Source organism: Populus alba, chromosome 1 (genome assembly GCF_005239225.2).
Source record: "Populus alba chromosome 1, ASM523922v2, whole genome shotgun sequence".
Lineage (NCBI taxonomy): Eukaryota > Viridiplantae > Streptophyta > Magnoliopsida > Malpighiales > Salicaceae > Populus > Populus alba.
The window spans coordinates 32850550-32870073 of NC_133284.1; the positions used below are offsets into that span (position 1 = coordinate 32850550).

The 19524-nt window shown below is 34.2% G+C and overlaps 2 protein-coding genes across 2 annotated transcripts; both read left to right on the forward strand.

Annotated features, from left to right (window-relative positions):
* Positions 1 to 3770: 3770 nt before the first annotated feature.
* Positions 3771 to 6493, forward strand: LOC118040263 (cation/H(+) antiporter 24). The gene is made up of 3 exons (XM_035047156.1): positions 3771 to 4076; positions 4230 to 5237; positions 5369 to 6493. The coding sequence occupies exons 1-3, from the start codon at positions 3771 to 3773 to the stop codon at positions 6491 to 6493; spliced, it is 2439 nt and encodes an 812-aa protein (XP_034903047.1).
* A 7563-nt stretch (positions 6494 to 14056) lies between these two features.
* Positions 14057 to 16306, forward strand: LOC118040271 (uncharacterized). The gene is made up of 5 exons (XM_035047166.2): positions 14057 to 14218; positions 14900 to 14959; positions 15173 to 15256; positions 15371 to 15546; positions 16029 to 16306. Exons 1-5 carry the CDS (start codon positions 14197 to 14199, stop codon positions 16125 to 16127), a joined length of 441 nt encoding a protein of 146 aa, XP_034903057.1. The 5' UTR covers positions 14057 to 14196; the 3' UTR covers positions 16128 to 16306.
* The last annotated feature ends 3218 nt before the right edge of the window (positions 16307 to 19524 follow it).

The following is a 19524-nucleotide window of genomic DNA, read 5'->3' on the forward strand; positions in this document are numbered from 1 at the left end:
GCTCACCCTGAATTAATTAAACCATTCTAAAAATTCATTTACATATCATGTAACTTAACAAGAGGACTCATTAGGTTTTTTTTTTTTTTTTTAATTTACTCAAGTGAGGTGTTAAATTTTCACTTTGATATAACATTTGTTGATGCAGTTTAAGTTAATTTGATGACTTATATGATCAACTTTCTTCTCATGCCGTGTAAAGGTTGTCTATGAGGTCATTATGAGTTTCTTCCTTCATTTTTCCACATGTTTATTTTCATGTTTCTTTATATATTGCTTGTATAATTCAACCAAAATTTTTAATTGTAGTAATGTGGATTTTTATACCACTGAACTTAAGTTTTTGTCATATTCCACATCGGCGGGTGAGGGATTGGTAGCTGGTCTTATTAAGAGTGCTGGTTGCTAACTTGTCATATGCGTTTTGAGGTGTCAGGCTTAGATGTGAGCTCGCGTCACAAGGAATAAAACCGTAAGGGCGGTAAAGCCCAAAACGGACAATATATGGCAAGTTGGGCCGGGCTGTTACATTTGGTATCAGAGTTGACCTTATTGGCTGTCCAAGTGCCGACGGGGTCATCGGGCTCCTTAAGGGGGTGGATTGTCATATCCCACATCGACGGGTAAGGGATTGGTGGCTGTCTTTACTAAGAGTGCTGGTCGCTAATGTGTCATACACATTTTAGAGCGTCAGGCTGAGATGTGGGCTTGCATCACCAGAAACAAAACCGTAAGGGCAGTAAGGCCCAAAGCAGACAATATATGGCAAATTGGGTCGGGTTGTTACAATTTTTTTTAATCTCACATTAAAAAAATATAACTTTTTTCTTATGAGCATAGAGTATAGATGCTAAAGGACTTTATATCCCACATTGAGAAAATAAAATATTCTTCTAGTATTTATATAGTGAATTTTAAAATGGGCTAGTAACCAACTGCAAAATAGGTCTCTGACTATGAGAAAAAACAAATTAAAAAAAAGGGTCTCCATCGGGTTTTGCCGGGTCATCGGGCAGGTCAACCGGTTTTCTCTAGGCCAATTGTAGGCTCGATTTTTAAATAAAACAGACTTGACTAAGGCTTTAGATCCTGGGTTGACTTGTCAGGCCAAGTCTGATAACTTTAAAGATGATGAACCTAAATTCCCTTTTCATATGTTTGGACATAAAGTGATCCTAGACTTATGGATGCTGAGTTTAATGTCCTTTTAGGCCCAGAAGCACCCGGGTTGAGCATGCAGCTGAGTCTAAAAGAGGTGAGTCTGACATCTTTCCAAACTTATATGCATTTGGGCCTAACATTTAGTTGAGTCCATGGGAGTTGTGTTCGGCATCTTGCTAGGCCCATATACGTTTGGGCTTAACACATAGTCGAGCCTAAAAGAATCAAGTCTGGCATCTCACCAGCCTTATATGAACTTGGGCTCGGCATGTAGTCGTGTCCAAGGAAGTTGGGTCTAACATCTTGCCAGACCATATATGATTGGGTCTTACACATAGCTGAGCCCAAGAGAATCAATCTAATATCTTTTCAGACCCACATGAGTTTTAACTTCTATTGAGCTTTTATGATGGGTCATCCTTCTCTTGGCTCCTTTATTTATAGGCTTTTTTAGTAAATGAATTTTAATGTAAAATAAGTTGATCCATCACAACTCACAATAACAAAGATGAAGGTTGTGGGGCCGATAACTTCCAACCTCCTTTAGAATTGGTATGGCATTTAGGCATTCCCTAGAGGAGATGAAAATCATATTGGATTAATGAATAATTTATACTTTATTAACTATGATACAATTTCAAATGATCAAAGTGCCACGCATAAGGACAACTTTTTCCCTTCATATCTTGGAGATGAGAGGTATTGGCCTTTACTATCCTTGTGATTTTGAATGGACCATTCCATTTCGAGGTCAGTTTGCCTCTACTTTCTCTATTATAGGTAGCCTTCAGCTTTCTCAGCACCAAGTCTTTGAGCTTAAATATTATGTTATAAACCCTAAGATAATGATAACAGGTAGTTCTACATTAATAGGCCTCATTTCTGATTGTTGCTGTTAGACATGTTTCTTCTAAAAGATCCAAGTTGTTCTTGAGGTTTAGGTGATCATCTTCCGACGTGTAATGGACTACTTGATAGCTCGGGTATTCGATTTCAGCTAGGATCATGGCCTAAGTTCCATAGGTGAGGAGAAAAGTTGTTTCTTCAATAGATGTTTTTAGTTGGTTCTGTAGGCCCATAAAATTTCATTTAACAGCTCTGTCCATTTTTACTTGGCCTCTGTTATCTTCTTCTTGAGTGCATTGAGCATAACCTGATTGGTAAGTTCAGCCAAGTCATTTGTCTAATGGTGAGACACTGAGGAGAATCAATGGTTGATATAAAGACTTTGACATTGTTCCTTCATCTTGTGGTTGTCGAACTGTGTTTTATTATCGGTGATCAAAACCTTTGGAATCCTAAATCTGAAAATGACGTTCTTCCATAAAAAAAAAAGACCTTGTTGGTGGTGATATCTGCTAGAGCTTTCATTTCGACCCATGTGGTGGCATCGTTTAGGATTGTTGGCCAATAAAATCCTGCTATGGTGACTTAGGCAGTAAGAGTTATAAAAATGGCATGTAAACCATAGATTTCCTCGTGAATTTCCTTTAGAACACAAGCATTTTTTGTTGGGGACAAACATTTCAACAAATGAGCTTAGGTGGACTGCCTGTACAAGATCCCATCAATTATACAATACTCGGTTGCTTACCTAGTTAGATGGATGACTTCATTTCTATTCGGGGGCAATTCTCTTGTTTGTGAATAATCTTTGATAGTAGTCCCTTAATCATCCTCTATGTCGACGAAGGCAATTATTGGCCCTTTTTCTATGCTCGATTTCTCTAGGACTTCAATCCAGACTTCTAGAGAGAGGTTAACCAAGTTGGAGCTTGCCAACTTGGACAAGAGATCCACCCTCGTATTCCTTTCTTTAGGAACCCTGTTAATCAAAATTTCCTTTCCCTTTTATTTTCCCGAGAGGTGTGTTCAGATTATTTGGAGATACTTCATCAAGATAAGGTATCTGGTTTCAAAAGCCCCTTGGTATTGCCCTACTATCTTTCCAAACCTATATGCACTTGAGCCTAAAGCGTGACTTTGTTAAAGAGAGTTGGGTCTAGTATCTTGTTAGACCATCTTTCTCTTGCCTCTCTATCCATGAATAGATATTAGTATAAAATACATTGGTACATCACAATTTGATCCATCACAATGTTATCACCCTTTGACGAGCAACGAGATGGATTCTAGAAAAGAAAACCCCGAAGGGCAGCCTGTCCAGCAAGTTTATGTGGTGGAACATTTTGTTAGGGGTAATTTTGGTGATGGGTTTTCTTTCAGACATGCTTGGATTGGGCATTGCTACTGGATCCATGTGGATAGGGCTATACTACTCTTTTTGAGTTTTATAAGATAGAGACTACAACTCTTTCAGAAACGAACATCACTTGATATAACCAAGGAAAAAGAAAAGGAAGACAGATATCAAGGCGTATTTTTTCCACTTAAGCAAACCGCATACGTGTTAGAATTAAAATAAATCAAGAGTGGTCAAAGATAACAAAACGTCAGCCAAATTCCACTCTTTTCGTTTTTCGGCAAATGAAATGGATGGCTTTCTCCACAACTAATGCATGCCCACAATCCTTAGCATCTCTCTTGTCTCTCTCTTCAATGTTCACAGTTTATGGTAAGAATATTTTCAGGTGGTATTCGTAAGAAAAATGGTTAGGATAGCTGATGTCCCACTCCACAATTCCATTTCCACAGAAGCATTGTATGATCCTAATTCTGATGGATTTCTAGTCACTAACAGCGTTGTTTCCAATGAATTATACCATTCTAAAGATTCATTTTCATGTCGCGCAACTCGTCAGGGGAACTTGTCAGATTATTTTTACTCGAATGACGGGTTAAATTTCCACTTCGGTATAATATTGTTCGATGCAGTTTTAGTCATTTTGATGACTCGCATTATCGCCTTTCTTCTCAGGCCTTGCAAACAGCCCAAGGTTGTCTCTGAGGTCATTGTAAGTTTCGTCCTTCATTTTTGCGTATATTTATTTCCATGTTTCGCTAAACATTGCATGCATGTTTTAACCACCATTTTAAACTGAAATAATATGGATTTTTCTGCCACTGAACATATATATGTTGCTCTGCTGTTTTTGATAATTTTCAAGGGTGGTATAATCCTCGGTCCGTCTGTCCTAAGCATCGACAAGAAGTTTAATGGGGCTTTTTTCTCAGAAAATGTCAAGTATATCATTGGAAATATTGGAACTATGGGCTTCATGTACTTCCTTTTCATCATTGGGGTTAAGATGGATCTCTCTGTGATCAAATTTTCGAGAAGGAAACATAAAATGATAACATTGGCTGGAGTGATCATTCCTGTTGTAACAGGTACAATAGTTGGAAACATCATTAGACCGTCAATGGATAAAGAACTTTCTAAACCTTCTTCGATTGGAAGAGTTGTTTTAGCAATGGCTGTAACAGGATATGCTGTCATTTATCCTATCCTTCAGGAACTAAACCTGCTCAGCTCTGAGATTGGGCAAATGGCCCTCGCTATCGCGATAATAACGGACGGAATAGCGATAATCTTGTTGATCATATCTGGGGCGCTAAAACAAACAGATGTTGGTGTCGATGCAGCTTTATGGTACATGATCTCTGTAATAGCTTTCATGGTTTTCAGTGTTATCACCCTTCAACAAGCAATGATATGGATTCTTGGAAAAAACCCCGAAGGGAAGCTTATCGATCAAGTTTATGTGGTTCTCATTTTGTTAGGGGCTTTGGTGATGAGTTTTCTTTCAGACATGCTCGGATTGGGCATTGTTACGGGATGCATGTTGACGGGGCTTGTGATACCCGATGGTCCACCACTCGGATCATCAATTGTGGCGAGGAGCGAGACATTCATAATGAACTTCTTCATGCCGTTTTCATATGTGTACATCGGAATGTCCGTCGATCTTTTTGCAATGACAAGTGTTTCTTGGTCTGGATTGGCACCGCTTTTTACATTGGCTATGTCGGGAATGGTGTTTAAACTGCTTGCAACTCTTGTGACTTCTCTCTTAGTGAAAATACCATTTAGAGATGCTCTTACTCTCACGCTCATTCTGAATTTGAGAGGTCAGCAGGAGTTCATGTTAATAATGCATTGGAAGGAAAAATCGGTAAGCCAGTTTTTCTCCATCGCATATATGCACATCATCATATAGTATATGTTCAGAACTAGAAATTCCCCTTAACTGATAGGTGTATAAAAGAGTTATTCATTGATTATGTGCATTTTTATGTTTTATAGGTTATAGAGATCCCATCTTTCACAATGCTGGTGCTATTGGTAACAGCTGTGACAGCAATTTTCACGCCTCTCATCAGATTCCTCTACGATCCAACTAGGCCATATATAGTGAACACGAGGAGAACCATCCAAAACACCCCTCCACACGAAGAACTTAAGGTAGTAGCTTGTGTCCACAACCGAGATAGTGTGGCCACCCTCATCAATCTTTTTGAATTCTCTTGTCCATATCGAAGAAATTTATCAGTCTATGCTCTCTGCCTCACTGAGCTGAATGGCCGTGCAGCCCCTTTGTTGATAGATCACGAGAAGCAGAACATGACTTTCAATTACCCCGGATACGATTCCACATATAATGCCTTAAAAATCTACATGGAAACCAAAAGGGACGTGATGGAGATCCATTCCTTCACGGCAGTGGTTCCAAAGCAAACAATGTATCAAGACATCTGCAAGTTGGCTATGATAAAAGAAGCCGATCTTGTCATTTTACCTTTCCATATGGAATGGAGGGATAGCGTGAGAATGACTGAACTCCATCATCAACGAAGAACGCCATCTGTGCTCTCAAATGTGTTGGACCACGCTCCATGCTCCGTTGGAATTCTTGTTCACAAGGTTCACTTAGTGGGCCCTCTTTTCGATCATTCCTCCAACAGCTCTCCTCGCCATGTTCTTGTGCTATTTTTAGGGGGAGCAGACGCTCGTGAGGCACTTTTTTATGCAGATAGAATTCTAATGAATCCGAATGTGTTCCTTACGGTGATTAGGTTCCTTTCTCATCATCATCACAGAGAATATGAGCAAGAGAAGAAGCTTGATGATGGGGTTATCATATCATTTCGGGAAAGGAATGGAAGAAATAAACGTGTGGTTTGTAGAGAGGTTGTAATGAAGAATGGAGAAGAAACATTGGCTACAATCCAGGCATTTGGTAATGATGTGCATTTTGACCTATGGATCCTAGGAAGGCAAAAAGGGATCAATCCAGTTCTCCTCGAAGGATTATCATCAGATTGGTGTGAACATCTTGAATTAGGAGTGATAGGTGATTATATCTCGTCCATGGATTTCGATGGCACCACTTCTATTTTGGTGGTGCAACAACAAACTTTGAGAGGGTAATGAATTCTATTGTGCAGATATATAGGAGTTTTTATAATTGATCGGTGCTATATATGTTTCACCGTGTGCATGATAAGGGACCGAATCCAGCAGTTTCATGAGACAACAAGCCCAAGCAAATTGACAGATTTGTGGTACTTGTTCTCTTAGGATCTCTGGGCTAGCACAAGTGGTCGCAACTTGGAGAATTGAGAAGGTCTGGAGAGTCAAAACAATGAACTAGATAGCAAAACTGGTCAAGGCAGACCTCAATGTTTTTGTTTTTATAATTTAGACTATTTGTCAACAACTCTTTGATTTTCTACTAGAACCTTTTAGATTTCAAATTTCGACATTCATATTTCATAGTTTAGTTAAACTCATAACAATATGTTGTTGAATGGTTTATATATATATGAATTTAGGATCTACGTGGATAATAAACAAAAATTTACATTTTAGTAGTGCTCACACACATTTAATTTTACATACGAAACTATAGAATTTGCTTAGAATATATATATTTTAACTAAATGGATGTAGGAGTTAAGTTAGATCGAAGTACTATAACTAAGTGGATCATTACTAAATTTCCTGCGAGTTGGGGTATAATATTACTCTTTAGGTATTGGATTTAGAAAGTAATAATTAATATAATAAAAATTATCAACTCAAAAAAAATTAAAAAGTGATATGTCATCCTATGCAAAGTGGTTCCAAATCCACTCTCCACCGTTTAGAATGAAGAGGATAGATGGGCGAACCTTCCTGTACAATTTGGACCGGATCCAATGGTGAATGGAAAAGATCCATGCCGGTGACTGTAACTGCCCTGGACATAAGTTTCCCGGAATAGTAGCCTTTCCTTTCCAATGGCATCTTTAGAATTCTTGTTTGCTATTATCATTGATTATGACGTGTTGCTTATGAAAACCTAATGTTTTGATGATAATGGACCTAATTTTTCAATTCATATCTTACATCTAACAAAAGTGCAGTCAAAGGTGGAGCTAAGAATTTTTTCCGCCCTGGCAAAGGCTACTAAGCAAATATATAGAGATTGTTTTACAAGATTAATCATTAACTCGTAGATATAAATTTATTGAGTTAACAATGAAGTTTCAATTCAAATACATAACATAAAATATAAAAATAAAATAAAATTTAAAGTACATAAAGATTAAAAAAAGAGTAAAAATAAACTACACTATCAAAGGTGCACCCTTTGATATTTTGTGGAATAGAATTCATTTATGATCGAATTTGAATTAATATATTTAGCAAGCTTTCGTTCAATGTAAATAATTATAAAATCTGTTAAGAACTCCTCTTTCATTTTATTACGAAGCACAATTTTAACATGCTTCATAGCTGAAAATGCTTGCTCTATGGTGGTAGTGGAAACAAGAAAGGAATAAAAAAACGAATTAAATTGTCAATCAAATGATGGTGTTTCGACTTATTTATTTCAACTAATCCTTTATATAATTTGCAAATGGTAGACATATTCTAAAAGCTTTTATGATGAATCACATCAATATGATAATATTATAGCTGAGATCTCAAATAATGCATCTCTTGTTTATTGAAATCTTCATGATGAAATTTCCCAAAAAGCTTGCAAATAATATCAACTTTAAATGAATAAAGTTGTCCTTAGGTTTTAAAACAGAGTTAAGTATAAGGATTTTCATTGTCCCATCACTGAATCTAGAACTTAACTCTTCCAACTGAAAATCTATTGTTAGGTTAAATATATCATAATGATAGTGTTGGTAAATTGTCATTGATCCTTGTTGTTGACATCAACATCTTGTAGCCTTTTTATACAAATCATTCATATGTGATATATCAATATCATATTGTGTGCAAATATATTACACATGTGCAAGGAGAAGATAAAATCTAGCATCTCTCAAAGTTCAAAGCAATGCTTTAGTAGTTAACACAAGATCCATTGTATTTAAGATATCACAATCAAACAACCACCAGTTTCTTTATGTATAGAGTTAGAAGACCTTTTTAAACCAAACTTTTAAGCATGATAATAGTTACATTGTGCATAACATGCATAAGGACAATCTCTAAGAAATAGAGCTTGTAGTCCATTACATGTGCCACACATATTACTTGAACCATCATACCCTTAACCTCGTATATTAAGGATATGCAAGTTATAGCGAGCATATCATACAAAAAAAAAGAGATTTTAGTGTTAAAGAAGTAGTATTTTAAATATGCAAAAAAACACTCTTATAAAAATAAAACACTAAATGTCAATAAATCTCAAAAAAATAGTCATTTGTTCTTTATTTGATGCGTCCTTAGCTTCATCAACCAAAATACAAAACTTTGCATCTCCAACTTTTTCACAAATTCTTTTCCTCACTTTGTTTGTGAGAATATGCAAAATTTCTTTTTAAATAGTCAGTGATGTTTTCCTTATATTTTTTGAAGCTTTTTCTAAGACAACATCATTAATGTTAACATTTATTTTCCTCATAAGTCTTATCATTTCCATAAAATTACCTTGATTACTAGAAGATGAAGATTCATCATGACCTTTAAATGCACTTGCTTGTAAGTTAAGTCGTTGAACATTTTCAATTGTTTTCATAAGTCACAATTGATTTTTCTGAACTTCTTTAGCAATTTAAGCATTCAACACTTATCAATACGTCTATTTGCTTTCATTAAATATTAAACAGATTTCGCCACATTATTATGTGGTGAAGTGGAACTTCCCACATGCATAAAAAAACACATCTAACACCATTACTAACCCTCTTATAACTTCAAAAAACTTTAGTAGTGAACATGGAATGACAATCTTTTTATTTTAAAAAAGAAAGCATGGAAAATAAAATATTGAATCCCTTGATATAAAGTGCTCTAACAAAGGATATTGATCAAACCAAGTGTATTGAAATCGATGATATTGTCTCCCTAATTCAGTCCTTAAATACTCTGGTAACTTGAGTTGATATAGACTCATTTTAAAATAAACTCTTCTAATTTCATCTTATTGATTAATATAATGTTGCCATAATGGGATCTATCTCCAAAAATCTTGTTTAAGAGTATTAACATCAATTTTAACTCTTTTAGATTTGGAAGGGGGTTTGTTATTATGATTTGATACATCAACATTGGATGGAGAATTTCCTTTACTGGTTAATGTTTGTTCACTTGGTTTAAAGAATAAAAATACAGTTTTTTCCTCTCTTGTTTCCTTGATTTTCCATTATAATTTATAACCTATTAAAGGTACACGGAGTGAGAACAAATACTAAAAACTAACTGATGATATGAATATGAATGATAAGATCTAAAGAGATAAAAAGACAGATGATTTGTTGTATCGATTGTTATTGGTTTATTGGGCAAAGCCACAAGTTTAGTAGACAAAGTAGCGGAGCTTTAAAAGCTAGTGTTTTCCTCTTATTTCTTGCCCTTTTTATTTAATTAATCTCTAATTCTTGCTTTCATGTTTAGTTTCTTTTTAAAACCTTTTTCTTTGTTTCTTATTTTTTTTTATGTTAAACCTAAAAATATATATAAGACCTGACTATGCTAGTTTTTGTTTTATTAGTAGAAGTTCTTTAATTTTGATTATGTAATATCCAACTAACCAAAGAACAATTTATTTATTTTTATTTTTATTCACAATATCCTTCTACCTTCATCGTGTCAAGAACAATGATGAATATTTAGAGATGTTTAGAACCAAAATCCAAATAGGCAATCAAGCTTATGACATTTCAACACCATAATTAAAATTCAAAAGGCTTATAAAAGTATTCATCTATAAGCAAACAGAAACCTTGCTAAGCTAAGCTAAGCATCTTAAGCCTCAACCACTTGGATATTAAAGTATAAATTTATTAAATTACCTTTAAATTTTGACTTAAAAGACAATAACAAAACATGCAGAACATTATTGTGTTGAATTGACTTTTCGACCAAAAATTTACAAAGCTAACACATTATTCCATTTCATTAATGTAAATTTTCTACCTTTTGTGGCTATGATTATGTTCCCATTTTGTACCTTTTTGTTGAAAACAACAGCTAGTGGTATTAACACATGAATTTTAAAGGCCAATCAATTAACATACCAATGCATATAAATAATGAAAACAATAAGTGCATTGAGCACTTATCTTTAAGAATCGAAAGGGTAAAAAAAGTAAAAAAAAAAGGGTAAAGCATTTAGATTGAAATATTGATAATTTTTTACCTAGGAAAATTTTCTAGCAAGGTATAAAAATGGCTTCTCAAAATTATAATTGCTCTTAGGCCTTAGCTGAAATCTCTTGCAGCAGGTTCTCTTAGTTGCAATGGTTTAGAAAAGGATTTGTAACCTATCTTTTATTATCCTTTAAATGTTTTTTTTTTTTTTTTTTTTTTGTAGAAAGTAGAAGGTAAAGTTTATATGGTGGATTGTTGGGCTTGTTTAGGATCTATAATGTTTTTACTTGGGTTATAGCCTACCTTAGCCTTATATTTTCCTTTGCCTTTAAATTCAATGTACTTGGGAATTTTCAAAGAGACCTTTGTTGAGCATGCTAAAACTTGAGTTGTTATATAAAAGCGTAAGTGTTTAAGGTTAAAGTGTTTTGTTATACTTGAGTTGATGAATTTCTTAGTAAATGATTTCTTGAAATATATTTGCATTTGGTTTTAGCTGGGCTGAATTTCATCCTAGGGAAAGCCAATCATGTTACTAATTCATCAAGTACTCAATTTATCAGTGGGGTTGTATTTTACATACAATTTACACCATGTCTGGAGAGGATGGGAGAGAGGAAAATAGAGAATAAATATCCACTGTAATGTTGTTTAAATACTTTTCTTTACTTTTACTTTGATTGGCACATTGGTTATTCAACCCATAAGATCTATATACAAGGTGTTCCAATAGTTTATTATAAATCATGAAAAGTAGAGTTACTTGTTAGTTTTTGGGCAACATTTATTCATTGTAATTTAACTAGAAATCCAACTAGAATCAACTTTATATCTTATATTTTCAGATCAATTCACAAGTTCAAGTAGAACCAAAGTTGTAAATATATTCGACTAGTGTGCAAATATGTTTAGTTTATCATAACAAGATTGTAGTTCAAAAATAATTAACATGGATCGATAGTTTATCATCACAAAGGCATGCTAAATGAAAGATATCTTAGGAAAGACTAGAGTTTATACATGTTTGAATATATAAATTCTAGAAGAAGAAGAAGAAAATACTTAAATCAATCATGCTTAAATTAAAACAAGAAAAATACTTACTTGTTGAAGCACTTTAAAGTAATGAATTTTTTGTTGTTGTTAATGATGAATCATTTGTCCTTGAGGCTTTATTATGCATCATTTGTACAACTAGGATGTATGCAATATGTCTATCAAGATTTCAATACCATCATCTTGATTTAAATGCACTTTTAAACTCAGATATTTGAATCAAAGAATATAAAACTCAAATATCTCTTAATAATATGAACATAAACTCTAGATTTAGAAGGAAAACCAAATGATAAAATGAGAATAAGATACTTATATTTGAGAAAGAGTATAAATATCTAAAAAATTACTGGTTTAAACTTGTTTTTCATCCTTTTTTTTATAATGGATTTCAAAAGCTAAAAAAATTAAAGAATTAATTCTTACTATTATCAAGCATTGATTAGCTAACATAAACCAATAATTAAATATAGTTAAATTAAGAGTTTTTGTAGTAGAAAAACTAAGAATTTTTTGAAATTAAATTTTCATTTATCTATAATTTATTTATTTAAAACCAATTTCCAAATATTCCTCCATGATTAATGTTCCATGCATGGTTGGCTGTTTTCCTTGCTTTTAGAAAAGAAATCATTACTGTTCCATGCATGTCCAATAGCTGCGTCCATAAATTTTTAGACACGACGGACTGTATTAATTTATACATGGCAAGGGCCTCTATGCTGGTAAAATTATACATGTTCATCCATTAATCATGGAAACGTGCATGCATATTCAAGAAGAGAAATTCCCACGTGAACAGAAAACATGCAATTTCCCTTCATGATATTGGGCTCCATTTCTACAAAAGGCACAAAGCTTAGTATAGGGTCCCAATGTTAAGGCCCAAATTTCTAAGCCCACTGGGGCAAAAGGTGCCAAACTATCCCAGCCACCTGAGATAGTTTTTATTTTCTTTTCTTTTTCAGAACCTGAAGAAAGTTTAATTAAGGGTTTCTGTTTGGTCAAGCTGGTGGATTTTCTTCTTATAGATTTAGATACTTATGATTTAAAAAATTAATTTATTAATTATTTATTTCTAATGGCCTCAAAAAATATATTTTATCCTATCTTCTTAAATTTATAGATCTATAATTTAGTTTTTTTTTTTTAATTTCATGTTCCTTTTCAATTTATTTTTAGTTTCTTGATAAATATAAGAAATAAGAAATAAATAGATGATGGAAAAATTTAATGACGATAGAAGACATTTTTAGGAAAAAAACAAATAAAGAGTGGTCTAAGTTGATTAGGAGGATATTTAACTATTTTTCATAAACCTAGACTAATTAATTAGCAAACTATATACACTAAGTCGTAATTTATTCTTCATTGCATATTCTTTTTCTTTCTTTCTTTCTTTTTTATCTTAGCAAAGATAATACAAAATATCTAGTTATAGTTTTAAAACCTGACCCAGCTAGACGGGTCGACCTGGGACCTGACTAAATCGGGCAAAATTGAAGAAAAAACAAGGAAAAAAAAACCCGGTGTGACCTGGTTCACTCGGCAAGACATGGTCAAAAACCTTATTGTAACCCGCTGATTTTTATTTTTTATTTATTTAGTAAAACGATGTTATTTTGATTTTGTTTTAAAAAAAATTAACCTAAAAACCTAGTGACCCTGTTAAAACTTGAAATGCAAGTCTTGGACTGGGTCATCCATCAAATCGAATCTAGAAACTATATTTCTAGCCACTTTTATTTTAGAGACGTGCCTCAAGACTTTAGGAAGTTGCTCTTCCAAGATGCTTCGTAAACGTTATGGTAAGTTTCAAGAATTCAAAACATTTTGAAGACGAGAGACCCGAAGAAATAGCTTTGAAAATCTCAAATGGTATTTGTTATAAAAACATACATGAGTAATACCACTTTTATTATTATAGTCATACAAAACTAGCTTTTTTATTTTAATAATAAGAATTTTATCATATCGAATTTGGCATATCAAAATTATTTTTTTTATTTAATTAAATCTTAATATACAAGAAATTATTTTGTGCAACCTCTTAGGAACTTAATTAATTAAATATTAATAAGAATCTTCACACCGTCGACCCTTGTAAACCTTGTGTTTTTTTTCCTTCTTTCTCAAGAAAAGGAGGAAAATAGCTTCAAAAAAAGCATCCCGATGGAATATTCTATTATTATCTTAAGAACTCATAATACTGACACCTTGGAAAATACTTCGAAAATGACCATTAACACAATATAAATCACACCCTCAACCTAGCCTACGCCAACAATATATTGCCACGTTCTCAACCTCACTAACCCTAATCCTATTAAATAAACCAGTGTTGTCCGCTTATAAATCACAAGTCCAAATTTTATGGTCAGTTTCACGAATTCATAGGCACGTCAAAACCCTTTCTCTCTCGAAGCCTCTCTCACCCCCTCTGTCCATCTATCTTGTCGCCGCCTCTATCACTCACCATGCCTCGCCGAAGCTCTGGAGGTCAGATTTTTACGTAGATCTGTTAATTCTTTTCCGGGTTCTGTTCATTTTTATGTGTTTTTGTGTTTATTTTTATTCGTTGTTTTAGACTTGAGAAAACGTAGCCAGATAATACAAATTTAAATTCTCCGTTTTTTTTTTTTTTGGTGACTAGAGAGGCTGTGTTGTGTTGATTATATTTGTTTAGTCATGGTTTTTATTTTCCTTTTTTACAGCATTTCTTTTTTGTTTGTTTTCTAATTTGTGAAAGTTAATGTTGAGCATAAAGTTCGTTCCTTTTTATCTGTTTAAATCTTGCAAGATGCTTAATTGGTTTGGTTTCCATATTTTTGTTGATACGAGTTAGTGGGTGGTTTGGTTTTCATGTTTGTAAAGACTGTTGCGTAGAGGTAGGATTGCTTTTTAAATAATTTTGCTCAATTCTCATTGCTTAGTTAATATTAAGCATAAGAACTTAGGCACTTAGATGTTGGTGCTTGTTAGCTTTTAAATTTTTTTGGTTGACGTGATTGATTCATTTGTTGAATACCCATATATATTCCGTTACTGATTGTTGTTTTGGATAATCATTTGCGGGTTTCCAATCGTTTAGTTTATGTATTATGTGATGTATTTTTTTTTATCAATTGTGCAACTTGTCATCCAGCTTCTTATTTACATGTAATCCTATGCTTTTTGCAGGAAGATCTGCCCGCCCAGCTCCTCGACCTGCCCGAGCTCGCAGCCCACCTCCCCAAACAGGTAATGCTACTCTGCAGAGTATTGCACAATAATTTGAAGATTGCAAGACATTCTAGGTGCACACAGGAACAGATCCATGTATCACATTTAGTTTGGATTGAGGGTTTTCCATGCAATTTACCTTCTCATCTTAAATTTGGTGTTGCCTTTTTAAAGCGTAACTTTGCCTTAACTTCTTTTTGTGTGCGCTCGCGCGCATGTGTTCTGATGCAGTTAACCATGCTCCTCCACCAGCTCATGCTCAGAGCAGCGGTGGTGGATCAATTCTTGGAGGCATTGGTTCAACCATTGCTCAGGGTATGTGAAAGATAGATCATTGCTTTCCTGGGATTGAAACCCTCTCTTTCATGTTATTTCTTGGTCATGTTATGTTTATTTGAATTAGCATAAGCCTGATTCTTCTTATAACAGGCATGGCTTTTGGCACTGGAAGTGCTGTGGCACACAGAGCTGTAGATGCTGTGATGGGTCCTCGCACTATTCAACATGAAACTGTGGTCTCTGAGGCTGCAGCCGCCGCAGCACCCACTCCAAGCAGTATGGGTGGTGCTGATGCATGCAATATCCACACCAAGGCATTCCAAGATGTATGTACACTTTTCTTGTTTGGTTACTTATTTGCAAAGATTAGCAATGTAAATCAAGTAATTAATTATCTTTGTTAATTTCTGGTATTGCCTGGAGGATGGTAGACGATGACTCCAAAATTTAAAAAATGCAGTTCTGAACTGCTACATCCCTTAACCTCACTCCTGATTTGTGTTGTGATTTTTAAAAATAACGTAGTTATGATGTCTAGATGCCATAGAGAATCCAATGATTCCTTTGATAAGATCCTCGACATATAGTGACATGAATCCACAAGAATAGATCTTTTTGAGCTGGCTCATTGTTAGAACTATTTATTGAAAATAGAGTTCAGACTCTTCCAAGAAGGGATACTTCTCTTTACAAAATGCGTATGATTTTTATTTTTGTTCCCTTTCTTGGATTTTTTTTGTGCTATACACAAACTCAGGTTGTAAACTGCTCCTGCATTTGACATTAGTTTCACCTGTCTTCTTTGCAGTGTGTGAACAACTTTGGAAATGACATCAGCAAGTGCCAGTTCTACATGGACATGTTGACCGAGTGCAGGAAGAACTCAGGCTCCATGTTGGGTGCCTAAGTGTTGTCGCTTTGCTTTGCCATGAAATGGAGCATATGCTTTTAACTAAATTTCTATCATGATCTATCCATGTGATGATGAAGCTGCTGCTGTCCATTTATGATACATTTAATAATTTTTGTGGTTAACTACTGGACTTGGAGGACTAAGTACTGGACCTTTCCCAGTTATTATTTGAACCAGGTTCTCAGATTGCCTTTCCAATATCAACTGCATATTCATTTGACTGAATGGCAATGGCTGGTCTTGAATAACAAAGATGGACACTGATTCAGTAATGACTTCTGTTTTCCTTTTTTTTAATTGTTCAGGTATTTTTGAAATATTATCACTGAAATACTAAAGAAATTTGACATCAACACTTGTAAAGTTAATTTTTACCAACAAATTACGACAGGTAATTTAAGACTGGGGATCGTATGAACATGAATTAATATGTTATAGATCAAGAGTCTTCATTTCTGAATCGAGTTATAATTGTAGGTTGATTTCAAGAATGTTGATTTAAAGATAAAGTGTAAAAAGCTTATAAAGTTCCAATTAGAATTCAAATTGTAGAACGCAAATCTTTACAAGCTAAAAATTCCCAACGGTTTTAAACTGTTTTCTGTCTCTTGCATGCGCGTCTCGCTAACTCTAGACAGTATGAACAATCTGAAATTCTGTGTGTCAACTATAGCGAGGATATATGTCCTCTTCCATAAATTCTCCAACAAGAAAACTGTCGCCTGCTGTGCTGTTGAATCTGTCCGGTCTCGTGAGGTTGCCGGCCTTGGAACCAGTCTTACAACCACAAACTCACCGGACAACTGAACTATTGCACCATCGCAGAATTCACAACGTTACAGGGATTGCACCTGTTTAATGCGTTTAAGTTTGTTCATATAACTGCTGGTTCTGAGTGTGTTGAATGATCAAACCCAAAAAGACTCAAAGACGTGCAATAACATAAGAGAATCAGGTCGATCATTGATAAGGATTATGAAGATGGTAATTTCTTGCAATTAAGCATCATCCATAATATAATTCTAACATATGAGAATCAGGTCAATCATTGATATCTCCCACTGCTGACAACACTGCATAAACAATTTTGGACCCTTAAGAAACTTCTCTTCTTTCAAATCTTTTTAACAAAGACTAGATAAAAAATTATACTAGATGGGTGGAATAATATATAAGATGAAGATATCATAATATGCTTTATTTCACCTGATGATGGATGGGGATTTATTAGCCTTTTATAATAATAATAATATACTTAGTTTGCCCAAGCCTATTTTAACATCATCCCAAAACCTGAATGGGCTTGGAAAACATGATTTAGACCTAAAATCATGGACATGGATTTTGAATCCATTTTCAGCATCCTTATGGGCTTGGTTATGATGCGTGAGCTCAAGTGCTAGGCCCACACCCAACACCCTTTAGGCTCAAGCATCATGTCCTACCCCAATCATTATACACGTGCCTAGCATATCACAGGCTCTAGCCATGCATTGGAGCTCAGGTACATCACTAAACTTTCTTAGGCTTGATGTGTATTCCAACTTCTTTTGGGCCTGACTTTATGGCCTAGGCTCACCCACCTTTTCTTCTCGTTAATATTTGTTGGGGATATTTATCCTTCATGAATACATGTGTAAGAGATTTGTGTCCCTCTTTTAGGGATATTTGTCCTTTATTAATATTACAATGGTGTCGATACACGATGTTGCTCGGTGGCTCCAATTTTTTTAATTAATAAAAAATTAATTGGGAAAATGAAGATTTTATTGAAGTCACAATCTAGTAATTTGATGGAACTATAAATCTCAAATTAGACATTGGTTTCAGAGATTTAGGTACTAAGTTAATTATGATTAAATGAAGGTAGACACTACCCTTAAATTATCCTTTCAAGTGAAAGGTTACCCTTACTTGTGTTTTTATTTTATTTTATTTTATTTAAATACTATAATATTTTGAGCTTATTTGCAATTTGTTTTTTTAAGGGTTAATGTCAGTCCCTAAAAATAAAATACATGTCAAAAATGACATCAATCCTTAAAATCAGAAGACTCATCGAAATGATGATGTTTAATCCTAAGAAAGAGAGTTACGTCCAAGTTGTAAAAAGAAACAATGGACATAATTCATATTTGTTTTTTAAAACTTTTGATATTGGTAAAAAAAAAAGAAAAAGAAAAAAAATGCGTTGACAAATAACTTTCATTCCTAAAAATGAAGATTATGTTGGAATCGCTAAAAATAGGCATGACCCATATTTGACAAATGAGCTTTGGACCCACCCACGCTAACGAGATAAATTAGGTGTTAGGCCCGCGTCGTCATTCTTTATATTTATTTTGGATATTTTACAAAATACAAATATATATATATATATATATATATATATATATATATATATATATATATATATATATATATAAAACATAGATACATGTATAGAAAAATACTCCTTGAAGTCTCTAAAATTACATGAGTATCATTATATAGAAAAAAGACTAAAATACAATTGAACTTCCCTAGAAGTGATGAAATACCCCTAGTGGCATGTGTAGCTCACGTGCGCCACTGCTGGAGGGGGAATTTTTTGGCGAGACTCCAAGCCAAAAAGGGCAGATTCTGGTATATCTTAGTGAGAGGATTCTGATAATGGTGGTGGTTGTGGCTGTTGATAGTTGACGGGAGAAAATCAACAGTTTGAGGTTTTGGGTGGCTGAAGATGCCACGACCTTGTTTGCGAAAATATTAAGGAGTGAAGTCAACAAAAAGCACTGGAGTTTGCTTGCAAAGGAGGAGATGAGTCTTTCTGTGGTGTTTTGGTGGCTTGATGTGGCCTGAGTTGTGAGATCTAAGGAGAGAGAGAATTGTCAGCGATATGAGAGAGAGTCTGTAAGGTTTGCTACTGTAAGGATGTGAGCATGGCAAACTAGTGCACTCGAAGCTTGTGAACAGCTGGATCACTTCTAAATTGATCCTTTGACTATGGTTGGCTTGATCTGAAAATTGATTTGATAGTCCTGATTGATAGATTTTGGCTTCGATGTGATAAGGTACATCGAATGCTTGGTACACCAGGTGACATGACAAGATAAGATCTAAGAACATATTTCTTTTAAGGGTTGAGATGGATTTAGGTTTTAATTCAATGTGGTAAGCGCTATTAAATCATATCTAATTAAGGATTTAGATCTAATAGTATTAAATCTAATAGTTAGGATATTCTTTGTATTTTTTGAATTGTTTCTTTTTTAAAATCAATATCTTACTATTGTGAAGAAAAACTAAAATATAGTATATTAGAGTTCTTAAGCTTCCTTTCTTTTCTTTTAACTTTGCATAGGAGACGTACAACATTTATTTTTAGAAAACATGATAAGAGACACGAAGC